Below are 25,470 nucleotides of genomic sequence, written 5' to 3' on the forward strand. Positions count from 1 at the left end.
AAAATACAAAACAAAAACAATTCCAAAATGAGTGGAAAACTCGTAATCTTTACTTCAGCCCGTTATAAACATTTTATTTCTCAAATCATTTGCTTTTCATTACAACGCTGGCATAGCTCACTCTCTTAAACAAATCAGTGGCAAGTACGGGCTTTGGACAAAGGACAAACACTGCCTCCAAGGTTCGTTATGGAGCCCAGCAATATACCCCCAAGGTTCGTTATGGAGCGTAGCCGACCGTATCAGGTCAAAAAGTAACCATCCTCCACCCATACCTTGCCCACTTTCTATTTTCAGTTCATAAACTAAGGCAGCAAAATAGTTGCGTATTCATAATCAATCAATGACATTTCATCATCACATTCATATCTATGCCCATAGTACGAACTTAAGTATTAAAAACATAGATCCACACACACATGGGCATGAGTAAATTATTTTACCGAACATAAAAGTTAACTAAACTGCGATTCAGATTCCACCAACATAATCTCCTTCATAATCCCGAATGGTTCTTCATTCCAAAATCATCATCCAATAATAAAATAATAATAATAATAATAATAATAATAATAATAATAATAATAATAATAATAATAACTCCACAACTCAAAGAAAATAATAAATTTCGCAACATAATTAACTTAATAATTATATTTAACGTTTAAATAAACGCGCTTAAAACAGGGCTATTACAGGAACCCTAGAGAGGGACTTTAAAAAAAACAAATTGATATTAAAGGTTAACTTAGGCCCTGATTGACACTAGCGTTTGAGGTAGCGGTTAGCGGTTGGACAAGAATGAAACACTACTTAAGAAAATTATGAGTGTTTGGTAAGGTAGTGGTTGTAGTAGCGGGTAGCAGTTGGAGTAGATTATGAGTAGCGGTTGTGGAACGTTACTAACGTATGAGATTTAAAGGCAGCAGTGTAGCAAATAAATAATATACAATAGCATAAGGTAGAATTATAATCCAATGTTTTTTTTTTTTCCTTTTATTGTTTATTAATTGTTTTATTTTATGGCAATTCAATGTTTGTTTTACAACAGTAGAGATGTAATTTAAATACTTATATTGAAGATAATATATTTTACAAGTATTTTAGTTAAAACTGGTAATATAATTTTTTTTGAGGGTTGAATATTTTCTTAGATTTATACATTTTTTGAGCAACTAAAAAGTCGTATACTCCTTTTTTTGTAACTTCTTTGAAAAAATAAATATTGAATTTAACTATTGAACGAACATATGAAGTTATTTTAGTTCATTTCATATTAGAATAAATGTCATTTATTGTCTTTTACAATTCCAACCGCTACTTTGGCCAAACACTCCTAATTAAACAACTAATTTAATTGTTGATTCGCTGACAGCTACGAATAGACAATTAGCAACTATCCCCAACATCTACCACTATTACATTCGCTAACAGCTACTAGAACCGCTAGTTTTGTCAAACATGCCTTTATTCAATAATAATCAAAATATTAACTTGTTTTATGGTGTAAAGCTTGACTTTTGACTTTTTTTATTTTATTTTTAAGATTAACTACTCCTGTTCACGAAGCTGTATGCATACTGTATCTATGAAGGATGTAATTCGTTTTCGTACAGTATTTTGATGCGATTTAATCATATTTAAGAGAATACTTATAAAAATCGGAAGGACCAAAGATCGGGAGGGTAAAAACTTGGAGAAGAAATTAAAAAGATAAAATTGCACGAAGGTGTTTCTATTTTCTCCCATCTTTCGGACAGGAAAAGTAGTAAAACGAAAGAGAGAGAGAAAACAGAGCGCGAAGCGTAGAAAAGGAGAGAGAAAGAATTCTCAGGCAAAAAAGGGTTTCCAGCTCTATCTCTGAAACGTTTCTCGATCTGTGCTTGCTTCGCATTCAAGAAGTTGTATTCTTCGCTCTATTTTGATCTGTAACACCTGTAAGTTTTGAGATTCTCTTCGTTTCTCAGATTTGGGGATTTTAGGGTTTTGATTTTCTGAAATTGCTTCGTTTGAATTCTTTCTTCGTGATTTCATTAGTTGGAGTTGTTCTGCAGTAATTGAGTTTTGCGGAACCCTACATTGGGATTATTTTTGTTGACTTACAGTTTGTGTTTTTCTTCTGAAATTGTTGAAATTAGGGTTTTGGCATTGGTAGCGGAACGAGGATTCGCGAAGGAGGAAGCAATTGCAGTATGAGCATCAATAGCCCCGGCAAAGGGGAGAATTAGGGTTCGACAACACACAGGCGTAAAGCTCTGCAGTTCCATGGGCGATGGGGGTGTTGCATGCGTGTCTTTGCAGCCAATTATGGAGAAGTTTCCAGGTTCTGAGACATTTTGCGGGGGTGGTAGTAGTAATAGCAATGGAAAGTTGGAGACGAAATCGATCAAGAGAACTACAACTAAAAGAATGAAACTGAAGAGAGATGCTTTCTTCAAGAAGGAAGAGCCAGAGAAGAAAGAACTGATATCTGAGAAAGTGAAGAGCAGTGGGGAAGTCGAAAATGGGACAGTTGAAGGTGACAAGTTGCAGAAAGAAGAGGTTGAAGAAGGGGAGTTGGGCACGCTAAAATCTCCGAAAAATGAGGCGGAGAATGGCGAATTGATGCCTGATAAATCATACAAGACTGAAACTGAAAAAGGTGGAATTTCTACTGGTAAGTGGAGGAAAGATGAAGGGGATAGAGGGGAGATTTCTCCGGCCAAATGGAGAAAGGGAGAGGCGGAGAGGCATGAATGCAGCTCAGGCAGATTGCGGGGTGACCTTGTTCAGAGAAGGGATCGAACTCCAGAGAAGTACAGGAAAGGGGAGTATGAGAAGGCAGAATTTGGTTCGTGGAGAGGGTCTAAAGATGAAGTTGAGAAAGGTGAATTTATTCCCGAAAGATGGCATAAAGGAGATGCTTACAGGGAAGAGTACGGTTACTCCAAAGGCCGAAGGCATGATTCAAGTAGAGAGCGAGAACGGAGGTATGAACGTGACTGGACGCCACCTTCTATGAGGTATTCAGCTGAGGATGTATCTCCAGTCAGAGATTTCAGTAGAAGTGCAAATAATCGTTACTTGAAGAGAACTGCAAGGTGGGAAGTCAACCAAGAAAGGAGCTACCCGAAAATGAGTGCAAAAATTATGGATGAGTTGAACTATAAGAACGAGTACAGCCATGGTAGGAGCCAAGGAAGAGAACACTCATCTGGTGCAAGAATGAAACGGCATGGCACTGACTCAGAAAGCAGCGATCGTAAGCTCTATGATGATCATGGAGATTATGTTAGTTCAAAAAGCAGAAGATTATCAAATTCAGAGCATTATATGCGTCAGTCTGCTGATAAGTCATTTAGAATTTCAAATCCATCCAGAGCTGTTTCTGATAGGCTTTCATCGCGCCATTATGACAATGCATCTACTAGAGCGGTTTATGACAGGCAGAGGCGTAGCCCTAGTTATTCTGAGAGGTCTCCACATGAGAGAGGCCGGCATCATGATCATAGGGATCGCACTCCTGCTCGTCACGAGAGGTCTCCATGTTATCGTGGTCATCGCCATGAGAATAGAAATAGAAGCCCCAGCTATGTAGAGAAGTCTCCTAGTGACCGGGTTAGGGTATATGAACGTCAGGAAAAGTCTCCAAGTTACTCGGGTTCCCCCCATGATCGCATTAGGCCATTTAATAATCGCCAAACTAGCAGGAGTGAAGTCGCTGAGACTAATCAGGATGATAGGGTACAGGAAAAAAAGCCGACTGAGATTATTCGTAATGATAAAGTTTCAACAATCTCAGCTAAAGACCCTCTAGTTATAAATGATATGCAGAATGGAGCAGTTGACAAAGGCATCTCGCATGAGACGCATGTTAAAGATGAGTACCAAGGTCCTTGCTTGGAGGACAAGGAACAGCAGTTACTGGTTGATGGAACTATTGAAGAATTGCCATCAATGGAAGAAGACATGGATATATGTGACACACCACCACATGTCCCATGTGTGGCTACTGTGAACCCAGGGAAGTGGTACTACCTTGATCATCTTGGGGAGGAGCGTGGTCCTTCTAGATTATGCGACTTAAAAGCACTTATAGAAGAAGGAATACTTATGTCTGATCACCTGGTTAAGCACTCTGACAGCGACAGGTGGGAGACTGTTGAAAATGCAGCTTCACCAGTTGTAACTGCTAATTTTACAACCATTTTTTCAGAGACGGTTACCCAGCTGGTGAGCCCTCCTGAGGCTCCTGGAAATCTGCTCGCGGATGTTGTAGATGCAGAGCATTCTGTGGACCAGGTTGGTATCGAGAGCTTAGACTCTTCTGTTCTGGGTGTGACGGGTGACGATGACCTTCTTGATGATCGTGGCATCGATGTAAGAGTTGGTGCTCTCTTAGATGGCTTCACTGTGTTACCTGGAAAGGAACTCGAAATTGTTGGAGGTAAATATCTGATTGCTTATTTGTTTCTGATGGCAGATTTTAGTATAGATGTATGCGTGGTGTAAAGGACTCATTTAAAATGACCTCTTTTATTTGAGAACTAATCTCAAGATCCACGGTCAAATTAGTCCCTTAGTGCTCTCAATCTCTCCCTCTTGGCTCTCTGTCACTTCACATCCTTTCCTCATTCTTCATAACACCGTGGTCTGGCCATTCAGAGTTGTCACTTATTGTTACTGACGTGTTGACCCCACCCGGCAGTTATGGAGCTGTCATCACCAGTGGTCACGTGGCCTTCTCTCTTTCTCCCTGCTTCAATTTCAAACAGAAGAAAATGGGACAGCCCTGGACCACGGGAAGCACCAGCACTGGTCACCTGAAAGAATAGCCCCCTGTCAGCTCTAGTTTATATGCTCTTATTTGGAACTGCCATTGAAAGCCAAGTTCTATATTCCAAGTCTGTATCACAGGGTTTTGAATTGAAAATTTGCCAATTACTTTTCTTGAGTTTTTACATGGATTGGTTTTGCAGTCATTCATATTTTTGCGCCTCAAACGAGACATGCCAAATTACAACCCGTAGATTTTTGTCATCGAACGATCTAGATGTATTCTCAAACAAGATAGTGTTTGCATATGAGCTCGCCCTACACGTGTCTTTTTAAAAAATTTGTCAATTTTTTTTTTCTTATCTTTTTATTATGCCTTATGAGTAAAGTGTCTGAAATAAGGCCAAACGAGATGAGTCAAATCGAGCAAAGATTTGATGAGAATTGTTTGCTTTTAAAATTCTTGTTTGACTACAGCTTGTTCTAGTTTTATTTGCCATTTTTTTGTATTTTGAGTTCGAATGAACTAAAATTAAGCCTGGTTCTTGAGTTATTTCTTGGAATGAGGATATATTTGAGGATCTTATCCCTTCATTTAAAGAACCAATGTTCTTGTCGATCATCCCATAGAAAAAGAGTTATGTATATATCTTTATTTGTAAATTGATTTGACAGATAGGTTCCACTTTTTAAGAGTTTGATTTCTGGTGAAAGATAAACAGCTGAATTAAAGTAAATTTTATAATTTTTGAGTTGAACAAATTATCTTTTTGGTCATGAATAATCTTATAAACAAACTCAAAAGAGTTGTTTGCTAACATTGTCAAGTCGGACATGAAGTTATTCAAACCACATTTCTAGTTAAGGAATTTCATATTTGTGTTCACTGTTGTTTATTAACTTAACAAATGAGTTTTGACCGAGCTTGTTTCCAGTAGTTCACAAACATATCAACTCATTTGCACCGCTAGTCTAAAACCCAGTTAAGATGGGCTATTTTTGATTCTTAATTTTGTTGTTTAACTAAACCACCTTTATCAATCAATTCATGAGACCACATCATGTTAGATCCCCAAAGAACTCTTATGCATCATGTGATAAGTTCATGAACCATTTTATGAGCCTTAGTTGATTCTTTTCATTTTTCACGTGGGTAGTGAAATGATATTCAGTAAATTGGTATTAATTGTGGTAAAAGAAAAAAAAAAGCAAGAAAAAATCACTGTAAACTCGAAACATAGTCACAGAGTGAATGGTATATTTTGGTGGCTTAGGCATCTTGACAAGTATGGTATGACCAATAAATGTGGTTGCCGTGAAAAATTCAGAAATGTTGATTTCCTTAAAAGCAGCCTATCTTAAGGTGATCTTTGACATTTTTATATTGCTAATTTTTTTTATCATCATCATCATTCTTGTTGTTGTTTCTCTTAAGTTTCAATGTCTAGATATTTAATTTGGTGCTGCTAAATTGTTGCGCAGAAGTACTGCAAATGACATTTGATCATTCAGAGTGGGAGAGATTTGGAATATCGGAAGGTACGTTTCATTTTCCCTAGTTGGCTAATACCGTTTCAGGATTTTTTTGGTGAAATCCGGCTCTCTTTGTTTCTTTCCTTCCTATGTTTTGGTAGATGTTTATACTTCATGTAGTTTATTGTACTGTGTTATTTGCTTAATTACTGAAATGTGCTGATTATTCTTTCCTGAACTCCCTGTATTCCCTTGTTTCCTTCTGGATAGTATTATGGTAATTCGCTAATTTGGGCCATCATACGGCTTGCCAAAGAGATCAGGCAATAGCTGTCCTGTTTATCCCATGGTTCAAATTTTGGATCTTGTTGATTAATGACATAAAAATTATACCTGAGGAATATCCCAAAGGTGTGTGCTGATTGAACGAAAATTAAATAATCCAGGAAGTGCTGTGAAGTGTAAATACAGTTAGCTTTAGCTGAAGTGTCGTGTATTGTTGTATGCAGGAAACTTATTAGTTTAGAAGACTAGATAACTGAGCTGTAAATCAGATAAATTTGGTATTTCTCCATTCTCTATATAGTTTTACTTCAATGTCCTCTTTTATTGTTAAGGTGCAATGAATTTGGTAATAATTAATATGGACTAAGAAAATCTTAAGACAGATATATGAGTATTATCTTGTATGGTGATCGCTATTGTGGAGAAAATCTTTTTGGAGCTGGCATTAGGTTTTTTAAAAATTTTGATTGTGGAACTTCTAGATAAACATTACCATTAGAGTGTGCCCCCTCCCTCTCTTTTAGGTTTTAGTCACCTACAAGTGTCGTATCATACTTACATGATGTAACTGGACATGTCTTCAATGTGGCACAAAGTGTCAAAGAAATTAAAAATTTTCGGCAATAGCATGCTGATTTGTAGAAACACTCAGATGTACAGAGTATTGTGGCCACTAACATAGTGTAGATGCTGATGCTAGCATTTGTCAGCTTTCTCTTGGAGAAATGATATTTTATGACACAATGGTTGCACTCTGATCTTATGGTCAATGTATGATGCTTATACTCACCTTTCAGGCCACCGTATGTCTTTTTTCTGCCTTTTGTATCGACATGTATAAACAGCTCTTCCATAATGTAGACGCTTCTTAAACAGGGAACTAATTTCTTCCTTGTCCTTGAAATTTGCTCACTACATGTGCAGATACCATATCATTCTTTCCGTTTTAAAGTGTAGTGTATAATTGTCTACTGTAAACTTCATGTTAGAATTTAGGAAATTAGGAGTATTAGCCTTTTATAGGACTGCTCTTTTGATAAAAACTAAGAGTACTCAGTTGTATGCAATAATGTTAAGATGGCTTATTGAATATGCAAGTCTCTTGGGATGTTATCGCATGCTTTATTATTGTAACTATTGTTTACCCTCTATGCTGCGTAGCTAGAAAGTGGATATGGATTTATAAAATGTTAATCAGGATAAAATGTTTTGCTAACTTTATGTAACTGAAATGTGAAGGTTTTATAATTAGTTTATTTGACTTCAAGTTTTTTATCCACCATACAGGTTTTATGCAAGATCATTCAGGCAGTCAAGAACCTTTTGAGCAGAGTCAAGAGGAGGATATGTCAAGATATCTGGAGACTACACTAAAGGACTCTGAATGCACATCTACTGCTGGCCTTGATAAGGAATGTTCTTTTCTCTTGAATGAATATACTGAATGGTTTTCTGGCCGATGGTCATGTAAAGGTGGGGACTGGCAACGAAATGAAGAAGCTGTTCAAGACAAATTTTTCAGGAAAAAAATAGTGCTTAATGATGGTTACCCTCTCTGTCAGATGTCAAAATCTGGGTATGAGGACCCGCGATGGCCAAGGAAAGATGACTTGTACTACCCTTGTCAAAGCAAGAGGCTTGATCTTCCATCATGGGCATTTTCCTGTCCTGATGAGAGGAATGATTCCAGTATTGTCAACAAACAAGGTCAAGCAAAACCTGTTGTTGTAAGAGGGGTTAAAGGAAGTATGATGCCAGTGATCAGAATCAATGCATGTGTTGTTAAAGATCATGGTTCATCTGTCTCCGACACTAGGTTGAAACCAAGAGGAAAAGAGAAATACTCTTTGAAGGGCACTAAGCATTACTCTTTGTCCAATGATGTGAAAAAATCATCTGAAGAAGATGCTTTTCATTCCAAAAGCTTCAAGGAACAAAACTCTGAAGAGTCGTGGAAACCTAGTATTATTAGTAAACCAAAAGACCGGCTCTGCACAGTGAATGACTTACAGTTGCACCTAGGTGAATGGTATTACCTTGATGGCACAGGGCATGAAAGGGGGCCATTTTCATGCTCTGTGCTGCTTAAGTTAGTGGATGAAGGTTCTTTGAAGAAGCAAAGCAGTGTGTTCCGCAAAATAGACAAAGTCTGGGTTCCAGTTACATCTGTAATAAAGGCCTCTGAGAATGGTGGCAAACTCGTCGGAGATAATATTGTACCTGTTGGTGAATTATCTGAAACACCTTCTGTGCATGGTGGTAGCAGTTCAATTTCCAGTTCATTCCATCACTTGCATCCCCACTTCATTGGTTATACACTAGGGAAGCTTCATGAACTAGTTATGAAATCCTACAAGAGTCGTGAGTTCGCTGCTGCTATAAATGAGGTCCTAGATCCATGGATTAATTCTAGACAGCCAAGGAAGGAAATGGAGAAGCATAGAAGTTCAATCTATGTGCAAAAGGCACCCATGGGTATGCTCTTCGTTACTCAAAATTCCATTTGTCCTCATCTGATGTTCTGTTCATGCTTGCTTAGATGTGGAAACTGCTCTGGAGAAAATTTTAAATTGCTGTTACTAGGTCTAACTATTTTCCGCACAGGAGTCCTGATATATGTGTTGACATGTGCTTCTGTTAGATTTGTTAAATATTATAATAGAAGTTGAGATCTGGTAGATTAAATGTTCAAAGCAGGGTTAGGAACTCATATCTTTGTACTGAAGTTTGTAGCTTCTAGGTTGGTTCCTATTAGCTAGTATGCACAGAGGCTGGAGCAGGAGTCTAAACAATGACAGGCACTAGAAAGCCAAACTGCTAAAACTAAAGGTATGGGCGTGGGGCGAATACTTCAAAAAATTAAATTTTTTGCTAGAAAAAGTTAGGAAATATTTACAAAAATTGCTGCACTACCACAAATTGTAACACCAGTCTGCCCAAAATTTTATAGAGGAAATGAGTCCAAGTAGGTACTTATTTCACTGTTCACAATTGACACAGGCACGTATTAAAAAATAGTCATAATTTACAAATTAGATACTTTGGTTGAGAAAACATAATTCTCGTTGATAGAGATTGGATACAATCAAGTACCCACCGAGACGGAATATTACATATACAGGGAACGCGGCCTTCAAGCGGTCCCCTGGTTTTCCGTTGCCTAATGGACTTGGCATTTACAAGTCAAGTCAAAGCACCAATTAGGACCTGCTGGAAAATATAAGGTCTTGGCACAAATCTTTGACCTGAAACATTCTGAATAGTAAACTTAAAAGCTGTTTACCCCGAAAACTGATCTCTGCTGAAGCACTTATATGATCTAAAATCTGACCTATGTCACTCATTGGACAAGTCTAGTTTGGTAGTTCCTATGGTTTTCCATGCATAGGTTTCCATGAAAAACCAGCTATTTTGGAGGGCGTAGGGTTGAATAAAAGAGAACCAGATCTTATATATGACATATATTTGAAATACGTATAGTGAAATATACTTTTATGCATTTGTATACATATACATACATATTTTTTTTGGTAGTCTCTCTGTGTGTGCTTGTTTTATATGTCCTTTCACAAACTTGTCTCTTCACTATATTGCCATTTTTGAAATAATTCATAAAATCATGTTACATAGTATGTAAAGAGTTCAATCTATGGTATACTCCCTTCATTTCGAAATGCAGTCACGTGCATTATTTTCTGATGTGCAGATAAGTGTTGAATTTCCTGATAATAATAGTTTCTGATTGTCTTTCCAATTTGCCCTTAGTAGGATTGAGATATGGTGAGGTTTAAGTGTGTACTCATGTTTTAAATTCCAATACATATAAAGGGTTTTTTAGTAGAATTGTGAGGTTTTTAATTATAAAGGGCTGGAACAGAATGATAATTGTTTTTAGGATTGAGGGAATAGATATGTTTTTCTAGGGACTCCTGCTGCTCGCAATTATGTCCTTTCCTTGTTGAAAATATGCTACTTGCTTAAGGCATTGGCGAATACTACCTCCGTTTACAAATAATTGTTACGCTTTCCTTTTTAGACCGTTTCTATTTAATTGCTACACTTTCACTTTATCTTTAAATGGTAGCATGTCACATCAACTCTTTTCTTACCTCATATGCCCCACCACCCAATTTATAAATCCACCCAAAAAAACTTGTCTACCCCATACTTTTCTCTTTCTCCAATATTTTACTGGTTCTTTTACATTTCTCAAAATCAGATTTGCTTTTGTTGTACTTCTTCATGCTTTTTTTTTTAGAATTGTCATTGTTCTTCCCCAAAGTGAAGTGTAACAATTTTTTGTAAACGGAGAGAGTATAATTTAAATTGGTGGGTTCAGGTATACATGTTGAATCAAAGATATATTCTACGTCGTAGCAGGCCTTTAAATTCTTTCACTTGAATTACGTTTCCATGGGTTTATAATTTATGTTAACTGCTGTTTCCTCTTTTCAGGTCTGGCTTTCTCAGAGAATGAAGTATCTATGCTTCCTGAAGAAGACATGCATACTAAAAAAAGATGTAGGACACTAATTGATGGAGTTGATGAAGATTATGAAATGATCGAAGGCGTACCAGCTCTTTCGTGCAGAGAGCCTTCATTTGAGGACTTATGTAGCAATGTTGCGTTTTGCAAAGAAGATAATAATTGTCATAAAACTGAGGTTGGGAGTTGGGGTCTACTCGATGGTCACATTTTGGCTCGGATTTTTCATTTTCTCAGAACTGATATCAAATCTTTAGTGTTTGCTTCTACAACTTGCAAGCACTGGCGAGCTGCTGTTGGTTTCTACAAAAATGTGACTGTACGGGTCGATTTGTCAACTATGGGTTCCAAGTGCTCTGACTCTATTGTTGGGAATGTTATGGTGGGTCTTCTGTACCTATATTTACTACTTTATGATTGTGCTTGAATCTCTGTTTGTGCTCTTAACTTTGTGTTTCTTTTATGAACTTCTGATGCAGAGTGGGTATAATAGGCAAATGATTAAGGTGTTGGTTCTAGATGGTTGTATCAATGTTACCTCTACTGTGCTTGAGGAGATTCTGTCGTCCTTTTCTCTTATATCCTGTGTTGACATAAGAGGCTGCAGTCAGTTTGAGGAGCTAATAATTAAATTTCCCCATGTAAACTGGGTTGAAGGGCGAAGTTCACATGGGATGAGAACTGTGGAGGAAACAAATTTGAAGATGAGGAGTTTGAAACAGATGCCTGAGCAATCTCTGTCGGTTTCTAAATTAGGTCATGGGAGTTATATGGAGGAGTCCAGTGGGCTAAAAGATTACTTTGATATGGTGGAGAAAAGAGGTGCCGCTAATCAAGCATTTAGGCAGAACCTATATAAGCGTACAAAACTACTTGATGCTCGGAAATCTGCATCAGTTCTTGCCCGTGATGCCCGTATGAAACATTTGGCAATGAAGAAGGCTGGAAATGGGTACCGAAGAATGGAGGAGTTTCTTGTGCTTAGCTTAAAGGATATAATGAAGGGGAACTCGTCTGACTACTTTGTGCTGAAGGTTATTACAAGCTATTCTTAATTTTCTAGTCTCTTTTCCTTGAATTAGGTGTCCTACAGGAACTCACATTTCTTTCTGTAGGTTGCAGAAATTGAGAACAGAGTTAAGAGTGGTTATTATGCTCGTCGTGGGTTGACCTCTGCTAAACAAGATATCATTAAGATGTGCAGGGAGGCGATAAAGTAATCTTTTTCTCTCTCTTGTTTCACTGTTTTTGGTCCATACGCTTTGTTCTTGTCTTCCGTATCAATACCAATCTGTATATATGTGAAAATCAAGTGTAACAGTCAAACAGCCCAACAGTAGCATTTGTTAGCCTAAGAGAGGCTAGGGAAAGTGGGAAACTGTGGCCAATATATACCTGTGGAAGAAGAACCATTAAGAGAGCACAGGTGCTATACTGCCGGTTATGTCTGCGACCATCTTTCCTGGATAAGAGTGGCTGTTCTCGGATACTTTGACCATAGCTTGGTATCTGTATTTTTTGTTCGAAGTTCTCCTTTTCGTAGTTTCCCGAGGGATGTTAGCCTGGTGGTTGAGGACTAAAAGTTAAAAAGTCACGTCACAATTGTCTTAGAACATTTTAAGTTTCTGTGGGCCCTGTATATGTGACACCTTTTTCCAGAGAAGGAAGTTAATGTCAAAAAGACCAGCTCAAGGTTTTGATTTTTCTTTTAAGGACACTAATAATTTCAAGTGAATTAACGACTTCAATTACTACCAAAACATTATTGACCGTATATCATAGTCCACATATTGAAAGTCCAAAAGTAACTGTGAATTTGGTGATGCTGATGCTTTTATTTTTTGATCCTGTGTGTGCATTTTATAAAGCTTTTATCTTGACCATGGTTGGGGGGGGGGGCGGAGGAGGAGTCTGTTTGATGATCTAGCAAAAAAGGAACTACTACAGTTTGCGTGTTTTTATTGCTTAGGCTTCCGAGATTGTAGTTGGTATATTGTCACATATCTTTTCATAAAGCTGGTTTGTAGCTTGTGACTTCTCTTTTTAAGATCCACTGGAGAATGTCATTAGATTTGTCTCACGAAATTCAATTCATCTCCTGATTGTATTATGTAATTTGTCCAAAGCCCTACTGAGGATCTGTCATCTCTGGTTGTTGATGTTTCTTTGTTTTTGCATTTTCTGGCTTGTGATTTTTCTAACAAGCTGTGAAAAATACAGAATACAAAAGCGAGGAGATGGAGGTGACATGGAGCATGTGATTCCTCTGTTTATCAAACTTGGAACACGTCTTGATGAGACCTTTTCAGCTTTTGATAGAGATGAGATGGTGAAGAAACAGAGAGATGAAACCAGTGGGTCCTCTGGGTTAAAAAAGTCTAAAACAGTCATTGAGAAAAAATACACGAGTCGGGCCAATGGTACATCCTTCGGTAACGGGGGTCTTGATTATTTGGAATGCTCATCTGACCGGGAGATGAGAAAGAACCTTTCAAGAATGAATAAGAAGAAAGACTTGGAAGGTGAATCATCTGATGAGTTTGAGTTATCGTCAGATGATGGTGGAAGTGATACTGGAAGTGTCTCAGACACTGAAAGTGATTCAGATGTCCGGTCAGCTGTTACTTTCGAGTCAAAAGAGGAATATTTTGCCGCAGAGGAGGTTTTTGATTTGACTCCTGAGGACCGCGAATGGGGTGCTCGTATGACAAAGGCCAGTCTTGTACCTCCTGTGACACGGAAATATGAAGTTATTGACCGATATGTTATTGTAGCTGATGAGGATGAAGTGCAGCGGAAGATGCAGGTTTCATTGCCTGACGATTATGAGGATAAAGTTAAAGCTCAGAAAAATGGCTCTGATGAGGTGGATATGGAGATTCCTGAAGTTAAAGAATATAAACCACGAAAACAGCTCGGACAAGAAGTCATAGAACAAGAGGTGTACGGCGTTGATCCTTATACACACAATCTTCTACTTGATTCTATGCCTGAGGATGTGGATTGGACCATCACAGAAAAGCATGTTTTCGTTGAAGAGATGATCCTTAGGGTACTGAATAAACAAGTTAGGCAGTACACAGGCAGTGGAAGTACGCCCATGACGTACCCCTTGAAACCTGTCATAGAGGAAATTCTAGGAATAGCTAAGCAAGATAATAATACGAGAAATCTAAAGCTGTGTGAGGCTATTCTTCAAGCCATTGACAGTCGCCCTGAGGATAATTATGTTGCTTATAGAAAGGTACTTTTCATGATTTTCTGTTCACTTCTACTTTTTGTGTTTATCTTCCATTCCTTATAGTAGCTGGCTTCTTATTTACTGGGATTACACTCTTGCGCTGAATTACTGTTGATCAGGGGCTTGGTGTTGTATGCAACAAAGAAGATGGTTTCACTGAAGACGATTTTGTCGTTGAATTCCTTGGGGAGGTATGTTCTTCATTTTCTTGCCAATTTCTATTATTGGGCTATGCAAAATCATAATTATTGGGATATTTCCATTGAGTCTACTATATATATATAGATAGAAGTGAGTTCATATGAGAGTACATACTTACATGAGAATAAATTTTACGCGCTATAACTCTTATGAATAAGTGATTTAACTCTAATGAAAACGATGTAAGTACAAAAAAAGAATATTAGATAAACAATAAATTTTTTGGGTTCAAAATTATTTAGGGGGATATAACTCTAATGAACAAGTGTTGTAATTCTAATTCAATCGTGTGGTTGAGATTCATTTTCATTTCTCATGTAAGGAGCATTATCATGTGGTCTTGCCCATATATATATATATATATATATATATATATATATATATATATATATATATATATATATATATATATATATATATATATATATATATTAGTGCACAAGGTCGCTACATTTGGCATCCTTATTAGACGTCATTTGTCGCGCTTATTAATTGTCATGTCATTATTTTTATAGTTAAATAGAGTTCCAATAGTAAAATTTACAAAATACATATATAAAGTCTAGGATAAGAAGAAACGAAGTTTGGTTTACAATAAAAAACCTTTAATATATAGTAAAGTGATTATAACTTCTAGGGAAATTTCCTGAGGTACCCTTAGGTTTAGCTTAATTCTCAAAATACTCTTATTGAATCTTGAATTTCAAAGTTTAAGTTTCAAGGGTACCTTAGGAAATTAATGCACTTCAATTTTGGTGTATGATAAGGTTATTGTGAGTCCCAACAAAGTTCGCGGGTATATGAGGAGTTCCCCAAATGTGGGGGTAATTTGAGAATTACGTCAAACCTACCCTTGAGGGAATTTCCTCAACTTCTCTAAAATTGGAAAGTATTTAAAAAATACTTTAAAACAAGGCCCTTTTACTTCATTTTGAAATAAGTGAAACACTTCAAAATTTTATGTGAGAGCTTTTTGATAGAAGTGTGTTACTTATTTCAGAACGGACGAAGTATAATATTTTTCAATTCTATAATAAAGTAACGTATAAGATGAAATATTTACTATAGTAATGTATTAAAGTAACCTACTCCAACTAGATTTAGGGATGTATAAGAAGTTCTCCTCCCCGACTTTTTTACAAATCATATTCATGCTAGACTTAGAAGATGCATAAGATCGGTTTGCTCTAAGACAGGCGGATGCTTTCGCTCGGTCAACCGTCTCTGGAATTGCTGCCTTTTCCGGTTAATAGATAAGAGAGCGTCGGTGGTAGCCTTCAGTCTTCTACGCTACGCAAAGGTTACGAAGTCACTCGACATTAAAAGAGTCTACGGATAACACCATACCTACATAGAAGAACCGTTGTTCGCTAACTTTCTAAGGTCTAACCTTTCGCTCCCTTACTGAAAAGGCGTGTAACGCTTCGCACCACTGATAGACTACTTATTAAGATTCAATTCAAAAGGCGGCTACTTAGCATAGTCACGCTTATTAAGTGTCATGTCGTTATTTTATAAAATAAGTAGAGTTCCAATTATAAAATACATATTTGAGTTTAGGATAAGTATAGTGAATCGATTATAACATTTAATATATGTTTCGAAAAATTATAATTGGTATGTCATTAAAAATATGAAATAAAATAATATATATATATATAATATATATATATATTATATATATATATATTATATATATATATATATATATATATATATAAGGGGCCTTACTGCCTTAGCTGAGACCGTCTCAGTCATTCTAAATGACCAAGACGAGTTCCTTGCATTTCAGTTTATGTATATTTGTTTTTAGTACATGCATATTTTTATGTGTTTATGCATGCTATTCGTTAGTTTTATGTATCTTTTCAATTAGCTTATGCATAATTTATATTAGTTTATTCATATTGTTCATCAGTTTAAATATTGTTTATTGGTTTATACATATTTCATGAGTTTTTACTTTATTGATATCAATGTACATATAGTTCACAAGTTTATACATATTGCGTATCAATTTATATATCTTTTATGTCAGTTTATGCATATATTAGTTTATACATATATTTTACTCTAGTTTTTATTGATCCACCCACTTTTCTTTCTGGATTGCCATTTATTAGTTTACCCACTTCTTTTTGTTTTTAGAATTGTCCTACTAGTTTTCTGCTTTCTATGACCCACATACCTTCTTTAGAATAAATTAATACTTTGTCTTCCCTTCTATGACCCACATACCTTATTTACAATAAATTAATACTTTGTCTTCCTTTCTATGACCCACATACCCTCTTTTTTATCCAAGTGACTTTTTTATTCCTCTCTCCATTTGGATCTCTAATACGAGGCATCACGTTATATGTATAGGTGACAAACACTAGATTTTGTAAAGCCTTATTTACAGGCTTGGTGGTGGTGTTATGCTTTTGCTTGCATGTGTTTTGTAACTCAGCATATTCGTGTCTTGCTGACGCCTAGCTTTTATTTAAATGTTCAACCCTATCATGTGTATTTTGGAACATTTGTAGGTTTACCCTGCTTGGAAATGGTTTGAGAAGCAAGATGGCATCCGTTCTCTCCAGAAGAATAGTAAAGAACCTGCCCCCGAGTTTTACAACATATATCTAGAGAGGCCCAAGGTTTGCCTCTATTTTGAAAGTATATGGCTGATATTACCCTTATGGCTTTACCCCGTCTGGGGCTGAGATCTCATCAGGATCTTCACTATGTAATTTTAAATCCTTTTGGGCAGGGTGATGCTGATGGCTATGATTTAGTCGTTGTTGATGCAATGCATAAGGCGAATTATGCAAGTCGGATTTGTCATTCATGCCGACCTAATTGTGAAGCAAAGTTAGTGTTCTTTATTTCTTTGTTTTTCACCCCCCCCTTTTATAAAACTAAAGTGCTTAGTTTCTTGGTTGCTTGACTAGATCTTCTTTTTCCGTAATTGTTTTAGTTGTCTGTGGATCTTGAAAAGATTGATAATTGATTGTGATATATTTCCTCCGTTTTTAGTAGTTGCGACATTTTGACTTTCAAGCTTGCCAATACACAACTTTGACCATTATATATCTCTAATATCTATTATTATAAATTATTAAAACTAAAAACTTGAACTCTTGTAGATATATAGAGAGATAAATCCAACATCTTACATGTTTAAATCTGAATTATATAATAAATAGTCACAAATTTCTGGTCAAAGTACGTACATAAATAGTACACAATTCAAAAGGTTGCAATTATTAAAATTGGAGGAAGTATTCTGAAAATTCTATTGTGCTCCCAGGAGCATGGTGCACACCATGCACTCATTCAATTTGTTCCATTTCTGATGTGTAAATGTTCTAATGCAACAAATGTTCATTTTAAGCACAATCTTCACCAAAAAAAGATATTATTTTTCGTAAAAATTGTTCTATTTTGATTAAGCAAATGTTCTATTTCAACTAATGTTCATTTTAAGCTTATTTTTCAGTAGAAAATTATGTTTTATTTTTCATGAGAATTGTTTTTATTTTCAATAAACAAATGGTCTATTTAAAATAATGTTCTTTTAAAACTTATTTTCCACCAAAAAATATGTTATATTTTCCCAGTAAATATGTTCTATATTTGATAAGCATATGTTCAATTTAAGTAATTGAATTCTAGTAATGTTCTACTCCAACAATAAAATGTTTATTTTCGTAATTGGATTTGGTAATGTTCCAATTTAACAGTAAAATGTTTTTTATTGTAACTGAATTCTTGTAATGTTCCATTTCAACATTAAAATGTTCGTTTTCGTAAGTGAATTCTTGCACAATGCACGCATTAGAAGTATTCTGTAGGGATCTTCTGATGTTTCTAAGGCTTTAGGCAATATGAAGGTTGAGAGAGCTTTTGATGGCCCTCCTATTAGTTGTGATCTACAAATCCATAATTTCTGTAAATGATGCAAAAAAGATGTAAAATAGTTTTTTTTAAAAAAAATTGTTTTGAGGTTCTCCTGTCAGCAAGATAGAACTTCAATGTTTAACTATTGAACTACTCACGAGTTGTCCGAGTGAAGTTGTGCTTTCTCCAAATGTTGAGGTTGTGAACCAAGTTAAAGGTCAAGTTGAATTTACGATTTAAACCAAGTGGAGTTTGAGTAGCTCCTCAACTTATTATAACTCATACTTTAACTTGTGTCAGAAATGTAAGGCTATGTTCCCATGTGCAATATTTTGGGTCCTAGTTTATTAGAAACTATAATTTTAATCCACTCATATACGTGTACCTATTCCTAGAATGTTTCACTTACATTTCTTTTTGATGTGAAATTCGTCTTCGAATTAAGCAAACTAGTCAGTGTCTTTGGTTTGTGAAGTGGATAATACTTTTTTGATATCACAACTACTATATTCATAGCCTACCGGTTTCTGTAAATGTAGCACATACCAACCCCTATTTAAGTGGTCTAACCAAGTGAGCAAGATGTTAATGCTTCAATCTTGGAGGTAGTACTACACCTGGGCAAATTTTTCTTGTGCTTCATGGTTATGATGCTGTGTCATATGAACCTAAAGCTAAAAGGCATGTTACTTTGGGTATTGGGTTGGACTGAAATGGCAAGTTTACCTTTGTTCCATGTTATACTTAGTTTAATGAGAACTTAGTTGGACTTGGTGGACCATATCATTATGTTTTTAGGAATCACTTGGTTATCATACTCTTTTAAGTGTGTTTTTGACAAGTGGGCTTTAATCATAACATTTGTTTAACAAGGCTATTGAAAACTTCGGATTTGGAGCAGTAATTGATCCCTAATACTAGTAGGAGTATTCGATGCATCTTATGCTGAGTTCATAAAGTATGATCATGATTCTCAGTGTTAAGAGAAATTAAGATGCACATTGCGCGAGTTAAATTTGTGCGATTTTCAATTGAAACAATCGAGGTTTTAGCATTGAAACTATTTGGTGTTCACAATTGCATCTAAATACTAACTATCACTCTTCCATCCTCATACCTTACCGAATTGTCCTTCCTATAACAATACTTCGAATCTTAAATTAAAAATTTACACGGGATTCTCCGGTGCGGCGATGCCTCATAAAAATGAGGTTCTATGCTTCTGAAAAGTGATTTATTTTTCTCCTTTTTGGGGTGTAAGCATTTGTATGTGTCTGAGAACATAATCACTCCGTCCTCATTTAATTGTGCAGTTAAGCTTGGGGACACTTTTTTTTGAGCAAGTAATAGGGTGGTGTAGGGTTTTTTGGTAGACAGTGTGATAGTAAGAACATGGGGGGAGTTAATAGGGTTCCATATCACACAACAAGCTGGCGAAGGGGCCTAAGCTGACATGGTGGGTGCTAAAGAGTGAAAGAAAGATAGATACTAGTGAAGGGACCCATCTGACATGATGGGTGCTAAGAATTCCAAATAAGGCAAGAGAATAATTCCGTATGTACTGACCAAAATTGTATACAATATGATTATCCAAGGATAGCGAGTGCTTGATCTGTTTATCATGCTTGATATTTTCTCTTTTAGTAAAGTTATCCCAAGGGCATAGAAGCCATAATGGAAGTTAATATTGAATTTTCTCCATTAAACTTTTAAATCTCCTATATTAAACAACTTTTCTTTTGTATCTGTCTCTTTACGCCGGAAAATTTCTGTATGAACATGTATGCATGTATATATATAGAGTCAAGATTTGGGGAGAAGGGGTCTTAGCCTCTTAGGGTCAGAACTGAGAATGAGTTGGAATCACACCATAAGAATAGTCACATTGTTTTGATTTTTTTTGCCTCTCTTGAAGGTTAGAGTCAGAGGCTCTCCTTCCTTATTGAACATTCTGTTCTATCTAAGTCTCTCTTATGCAGTTTAATATTTATATATACTATATACAAATACCTACCTATATACAACCCCCCCCCCCCCCCCCCCCTTTCTTTTCCGAACACACACATATACATAGCTAGTTTTCTAGCCATATATGTTTATTTCAATGTCCTCTATTTCTGCAGTATTAGCCTGTTCCAATTTTATTATTTTTTCTCCATATGGGCATCGTGACTTTACACCTCTAAAGAGCTATAACCACAGCATTTGTATGAATGTATTTTCTGGTTTGTTGTCAACCTCACTTGGACAGATTAAGGTTCTATATAGAAACAAAAACCCCAGTCCTCACTGACTATGTGGAAGATCATAGTTCATATAGGATACAGAAAACTCATTTGCTTTGTGTAGAACTGCATGCTATTAACTCTGTTTACCACCATCCAACTTGAATATTTCTTGTTCTGTACTTATTTATTGGGGTTTGGTGAACACATAGTGCTGATTGTGCTTGTATGTTCTTTTTGATGTTTGAAATCCAGAGTTACTGCTGTAAGCGGTCAGTATCAGATTGGAATCTATTCTGTTCGTCCAATTGGTTTTGGTGAGGAAGTCACCTTTGACTATAATTCAGTCACTGAGGTATACCTGTTTGTCTTCTGCATTTCCTTCCTCTTCTCTCACCTCAATTTTTACTTAGAATAAAGTCAGTAGACTGTGTTGCTTACTAATATCTTGATCTCTTTTGCAGAGCAAGGAGGAATATGAAGCTTCTGTTTGTTTGTGCGGTAGTCAAGTTTGCCGTGGAAGCTATTTGAATCTGACAGGCGAAGGGGCATTTCAGAAGGTAAAACAATTAAAACGTTGTTGATTTTCTCCATTGTGGAAAGAGCAGCAGAATTCTCTCAGATTCCAATTACTGTCACCATCATTTACCTTGTTCCGTTTTGACTTACTGTATATGCTTTGCAAATGTTTAGTCTGCATTGTGCATGGAAATTACTAAAAATTTAGTTGTAGTATCTTGACATAAACAAAAGTGAAAAAAAAAATCAATGCATTATTATAAGATAATGGTCAGATTACCAAACATTGGCCCAGAAAGTCATTTGAGGAACATTTATTAGGGGATCAAGGCAGTAATGTGCAAGTATCTTTCACCTTATTGTACAATCTCATTCTGGTGAAAGGCTGACTGTTAAAGAGTTGTTCATGATGCTAGAATGAGCATTTTGTCTTTCAAGAAGATTCTGATAGTTCACGTATTTGATCATTATATGATGTTTATCAGGTGCTCAAAGAGTGGCACGGACTGTTGGATAAGCACCATTTGCTACTGGAGGCATGCGAATTGAATTGGGTTTCCGAAGAGGATTATATTGATTTAGGAAGGGCCGGTTTAGGAAGTTGCTTGTTGGGTGATTTGCCTGATTGGCTTATTGCATACTCAGCTCGGCTGGTATATATTCTCTGCTGCGTCTAATTTGGTAGTTGTTAGACAGGCTTCTCTGCTGTGGTTCCAACCATCTTATGGTGGTGTTTCTGTAGGTACGGTTTATTAATTTTGAGAGAACAAAGTTGCCTGAGGAGATCTTGAGGCATAATTTGGAAGAGAAGAAGAAATATTGTGCAGAAATATCTCTTGAGATGGAGAAGAGTGATGCTGAAGTGCAGGTTAGCCTGTTTGACTTTTGCTTGTTTCTCTTTCGCACGTAATTCATCAAAGGATGAAACTCTTTGCAGCTAAAGAGTAACTGTGATTGCTTATTGTTTTTGTATCTGGATGGACAGGCGGAAGGAGTCTACAACCAGAGACTTCAGAATCTTGCTCTTACACTGGATAAGGTACGCAGTAAATCTCTCAATTCAGCATTCTGTTGTGAAGTCTCTTTCATGCATATATATGGTGGCAATTATTTGGTAAGAGGGAGGTCGTTACCTCATTTATCGTAACGTATGCAATCATGAATATATGTAAATCAAGAAGTCGTGTGTGAGTTTTAGGTTTCATTAACTTAATGTGCATGTGTAGCACACAGCAGTTAGTTTCCTGGAGCATCTTTTTTCTCATCCATATCCCCCTCTTTACTCCGTTCTTAGTTTTACTCTCTCTCTCTCTCTCTCTCTCTCTCTCTCTCTCTCTCTCTCTCTCTGTTTTACCAATTTACATTGTATTTATTTGCTTAAGATGTATTGTGTAAGTTTAATACATGTTTACTGCTTAATACAATGACTTTTGATGCGCTTTGGGTAACTCGTAGATATTCATGCTGTAGCATTACTCACTGATTTGGTGACATTTACACAATCATGGGGTGACTTCTATTATCTTATACGGTACACCAATCACATTTAAATTATATGCCCGTCTTTTCTCCGAAAATCTCCTAAATATGCTAATTACTTGGTTTACTCCTGATGTTTGCTTTGTTGTTCATGAGGGTTGTATATCAGGGTACTTTCTTTAAGAAGCTCCAAATATGCTGGTTTATGTACTTGCAGGTTAGGTATGTGCTAAGATGCGTATTTGGAAAGCCAAAAAAAGCTCCTCCGCCGCTGCAGAAGCTTAGTCCTGAGGAGATGGTCTCTGTCTTGTGGAATGGTGAAGGTTCTCTGGTTGAGCAACTTCTCGAATGCATAACTCCACACATCATCGATGATCGAATACTACAGGACCTTAGGTCTAAGATACGCACTCGAGATCCTTTGAACTCTGCAAATATTGAGAAAGACCTCAGGAGATCTTTGTTATGGTAAGGATCACACAACTACTTTTCATGCTTCTTAATCTTGTTCTACGATATGCATCCTCATGTAAATTCTTTACTTAGGTTGAGAGATGAGGTCCGCAATCTTCCTTGTACATACAAGAGCCGTCATGATGCTGCTGCTGATGTGATCCACATATACGCTTACACAAAATCTTTATTCAAAAAAAGGGTGAGTTTACTTCTGGGTTACACATTTTCGTTTTGAAATCATCTTGAGCATCATCTTTTTCTTTTTTTCTTTAGATGGATCTTTGAGCATGATCTTCTTGAGCAACAATGACTTGAATGTCTGCTGAATATATTTTTATTTTCTTTATCTGCAGGAATATAACACTGTAACTTCACCTCCTGTTTACATTAGCCCTCTTGATTTAGGACCTAAGTGTGCTGATAAACTGTCAGGGATGACAGAGTATTGCAAGACTTATGGTGAAAATTACTGTTTAGGACAGTTGATTTATTGGCACAACCAGGCCAACGCTGACCCAGATCGCGTGCTAGAGCGAGCAAGCAGGGGCTGTTTGTCATTGCCTGATATTGGTTCCTTTTATGCCAAGGCTCAAAAGCCTTCAAGGCAGCGTGTTTATGGTCCAAGGACTGTAAGATTTATGCTTGCTCGAATGGTGAGTATGCTTTTGCTTAGATTACAAGTTACTGCAGTACTTCGTCATGCAATCAATTATTGTCAAATGTTTAATACTTTTATAAGTTCATGTTCAGATTTTTGGGTGTCATAGTCATTTGGTCGAAATATGAGCAGAAAGTTTGTATTATTTGTATTCCCCCTCTTTCTGGCGAGCTCTAAGGCTCCTCAGCTTTTGATGAATTTAGCGTCTTTGATCAAGGTTGATTGTGATTTCAATTTTCTTGCTGACCCAGACTTTAGCCTTGTTTATTCGGTCCTGTAGTCATGTATATTCTGTTTTGGTCTTATATTTCATGTTTAGACCCGTGTAGGCGGACATTTGTGCAAGTTTCTTTTTAAGGTTTTTCATCTGAAGACTTGGCTTATCTGATATCATTATTTTTGTATTCCCCAGGAAAAGCAGCCGCAAAGACCGTGGCCTAAGGATAGGATATGGTCGTTCCAGTGTTCTTCAAAATTTTTTGGTAGTCCTATGTTAGATGCTGTATTGAATAATTCTCCACTAGAGCGGGAAATGGTGATTTGGTTGAAGAATAGACCTGCCATATTCCAGGCCATGTGGGATCGGTGAACTTCGACCGTTCGACAGTGCTAATTTAATTCTTATTTTCTTGAAAGGTGTCCAATTATTAGTTCGGAGCTGCCTCTCCCATAGGTGGTCATCATCTGTTGCTGCCTGCGTCATCATCTTCATTCTTGTGTACAGTCTTTTTCTTCCATTTTGCTTTTGTAATTTGTAAGTCAATTTAGGTCATAGAAAAATTTTCCCGTTGCTCTTTTATGTAAGGTATAGTAAAAATGAAACGCATAATTTTAGTCGATAGAAGCTGAATGTTCAGACTAATATGATATAGCAGTTCCTCTTGTGATTAATCTTTTGTCGTTTTACCTATAGACTTGTGTGGTTGCGACGCTGAAAGTTTTGTGTAGCATTTTATATCTTCTTTTAGTCACCCATGTGGAAACAGATTTTTATATCCATTATATTCCTTATGATGAGAGTGGGGTGGTAGAAGTAGATATGCGCATTTTATTACGTGACTCGGGTTCATGTACTTGGACTTCCTTTAAATATTTACTTTTTATATTGCAATGTCTAACAAATTGCCACATTCATCATCTCTGTTATTTCCCTAGGAACACTATAAGAGGGGGGGTTGTGAAGTGTAGGTGTAGAAATAAACGTAACTTTTTGCGGAAATTAAAACTTAAACGAATAAACAAGCTAAAGGAACACAAGAGACTTTTACGAGGAAAAACTTCTTGGGCCCAACAAGAAGAAACAACCTCGACCACTAGGGATTTTAAACTCAACAATTTCACTAATTAGGCCAAACAACTCTGTTACAAACTAATTCTAACTCGAGCCACACCTTGAGTTCCTAAACTCAAGTTCCTGAGCCACTGTTCCCTTAACAGCAGTTCCTCTCAACTTCACTCGAAGTTTTCTCACACATACAAGCTTCACTCAAAGCCTCTTTCTTACAGAACTTCACTCAAAGTTCCCTTACCCCAAAAGCCAAAATACAATTGATCGAAATAAGCTTAGTGGAATTAGAGTAAGAAGGCAAAGAACAAATGGCTATTATGAGAGAATGAAGGCACTGACACTTAATAAGTTAAACTCAATTAATTACTTAATCAGACACAATTTGGAACTTATCTAGACTTCTATATTTATATTGTTAATCATGAAGAACGTGGGATTAAAACTAGAGTACATATTTAGTTCATTAACCCATGATGTTCCTTCCCCTAAGGAACACGTTTCTCATCATGTCCCATGATCCCA

General features: G+C 36.5%; 1 protein-coding gene across 1 annotated transcript; it reads left to right on the forward strand.

Moving 5' to 3' along the window:
• The first annotated feature begins 1,624 nt into the window (after positions 1-1,624).
• Positions 1,625-24,551, forward strand: LOC104903188 (histone-lysine N-methyltransferase ATXR3). The gene is made up of 20 exons (XM_010691183.4): positions 1,625-1,937; positions 2,139-4,426; positions 6,238-6,294; positions 7,801-8,988; positions 10,969-11,381; positions 11,479-12,033; positions 12,115-12,215; positions 13,220-14,243; positions 14,360-14,431; positions 16,970-17,080; positions 17,194-17,294; positions 20,804-20,903; positions 21,013-21,108; positions 21,553-21,720; positions 21,810-21,935; positions 22,053-22,106; positions 22,764-23,014; positions 23,093-23,201; positions 23,356-23,655; positions 24,073-24,551. Exons 2-20 carry the CDS (start codon positions 2,266-2,268, stop codon positions 24,247-24,249), a joined length of 7,164 nt encoding a protein of 2,387 aa, XP_010689485.2. The 5' UTR covers positions 1,625-1,937; positions 2,139-2,265; the 3' UTR covers positions 24,250-24,551.
• The last annotated feature ends 919 nt before the right edge of the window (positions 24,552-25,470 follow it).

The sequence above is a fragment of the Beta vulgaris genome, chromosome 9, assembly GCF_026745355.1.
Source record: "Beta vulgaris subsp. vulgaris cultivar EL10 chromosome 9, EL10.2, whole genome shotgun sequence".
Lineage (NCBI taxonomy): Eukaryota > Viridiplantae > Streptophyta > Magnoliopsida > Caryophyllales > Amaranthaceae > Beta > Beta vulgaris.

Bases quoted from the DNA above. Each gene is read 5' to 3' on its own strand.
- LOC104903188 (XM_010691183.4), top strand. From the start codon at position 2,266: ATGGGCGATGGGGGTGTTGCATGCGTGTCTTTGCAGCCAATTATGGAG. The intron at 23,202-23,355 runs GTGAGTTTACTT...CTTTATCTGCAG, and splicing joins AATCTTTATTCAAAAAAAGG to GAATATAACACTGTAACTTC. The intron at 23,656-24,072 runs GTGAGTATGCTT...TGTATTCCCCAG, and splicing joins GATTTATGCTTGCTCGAATG to GAAAAGCAGCCGCAAAGACC.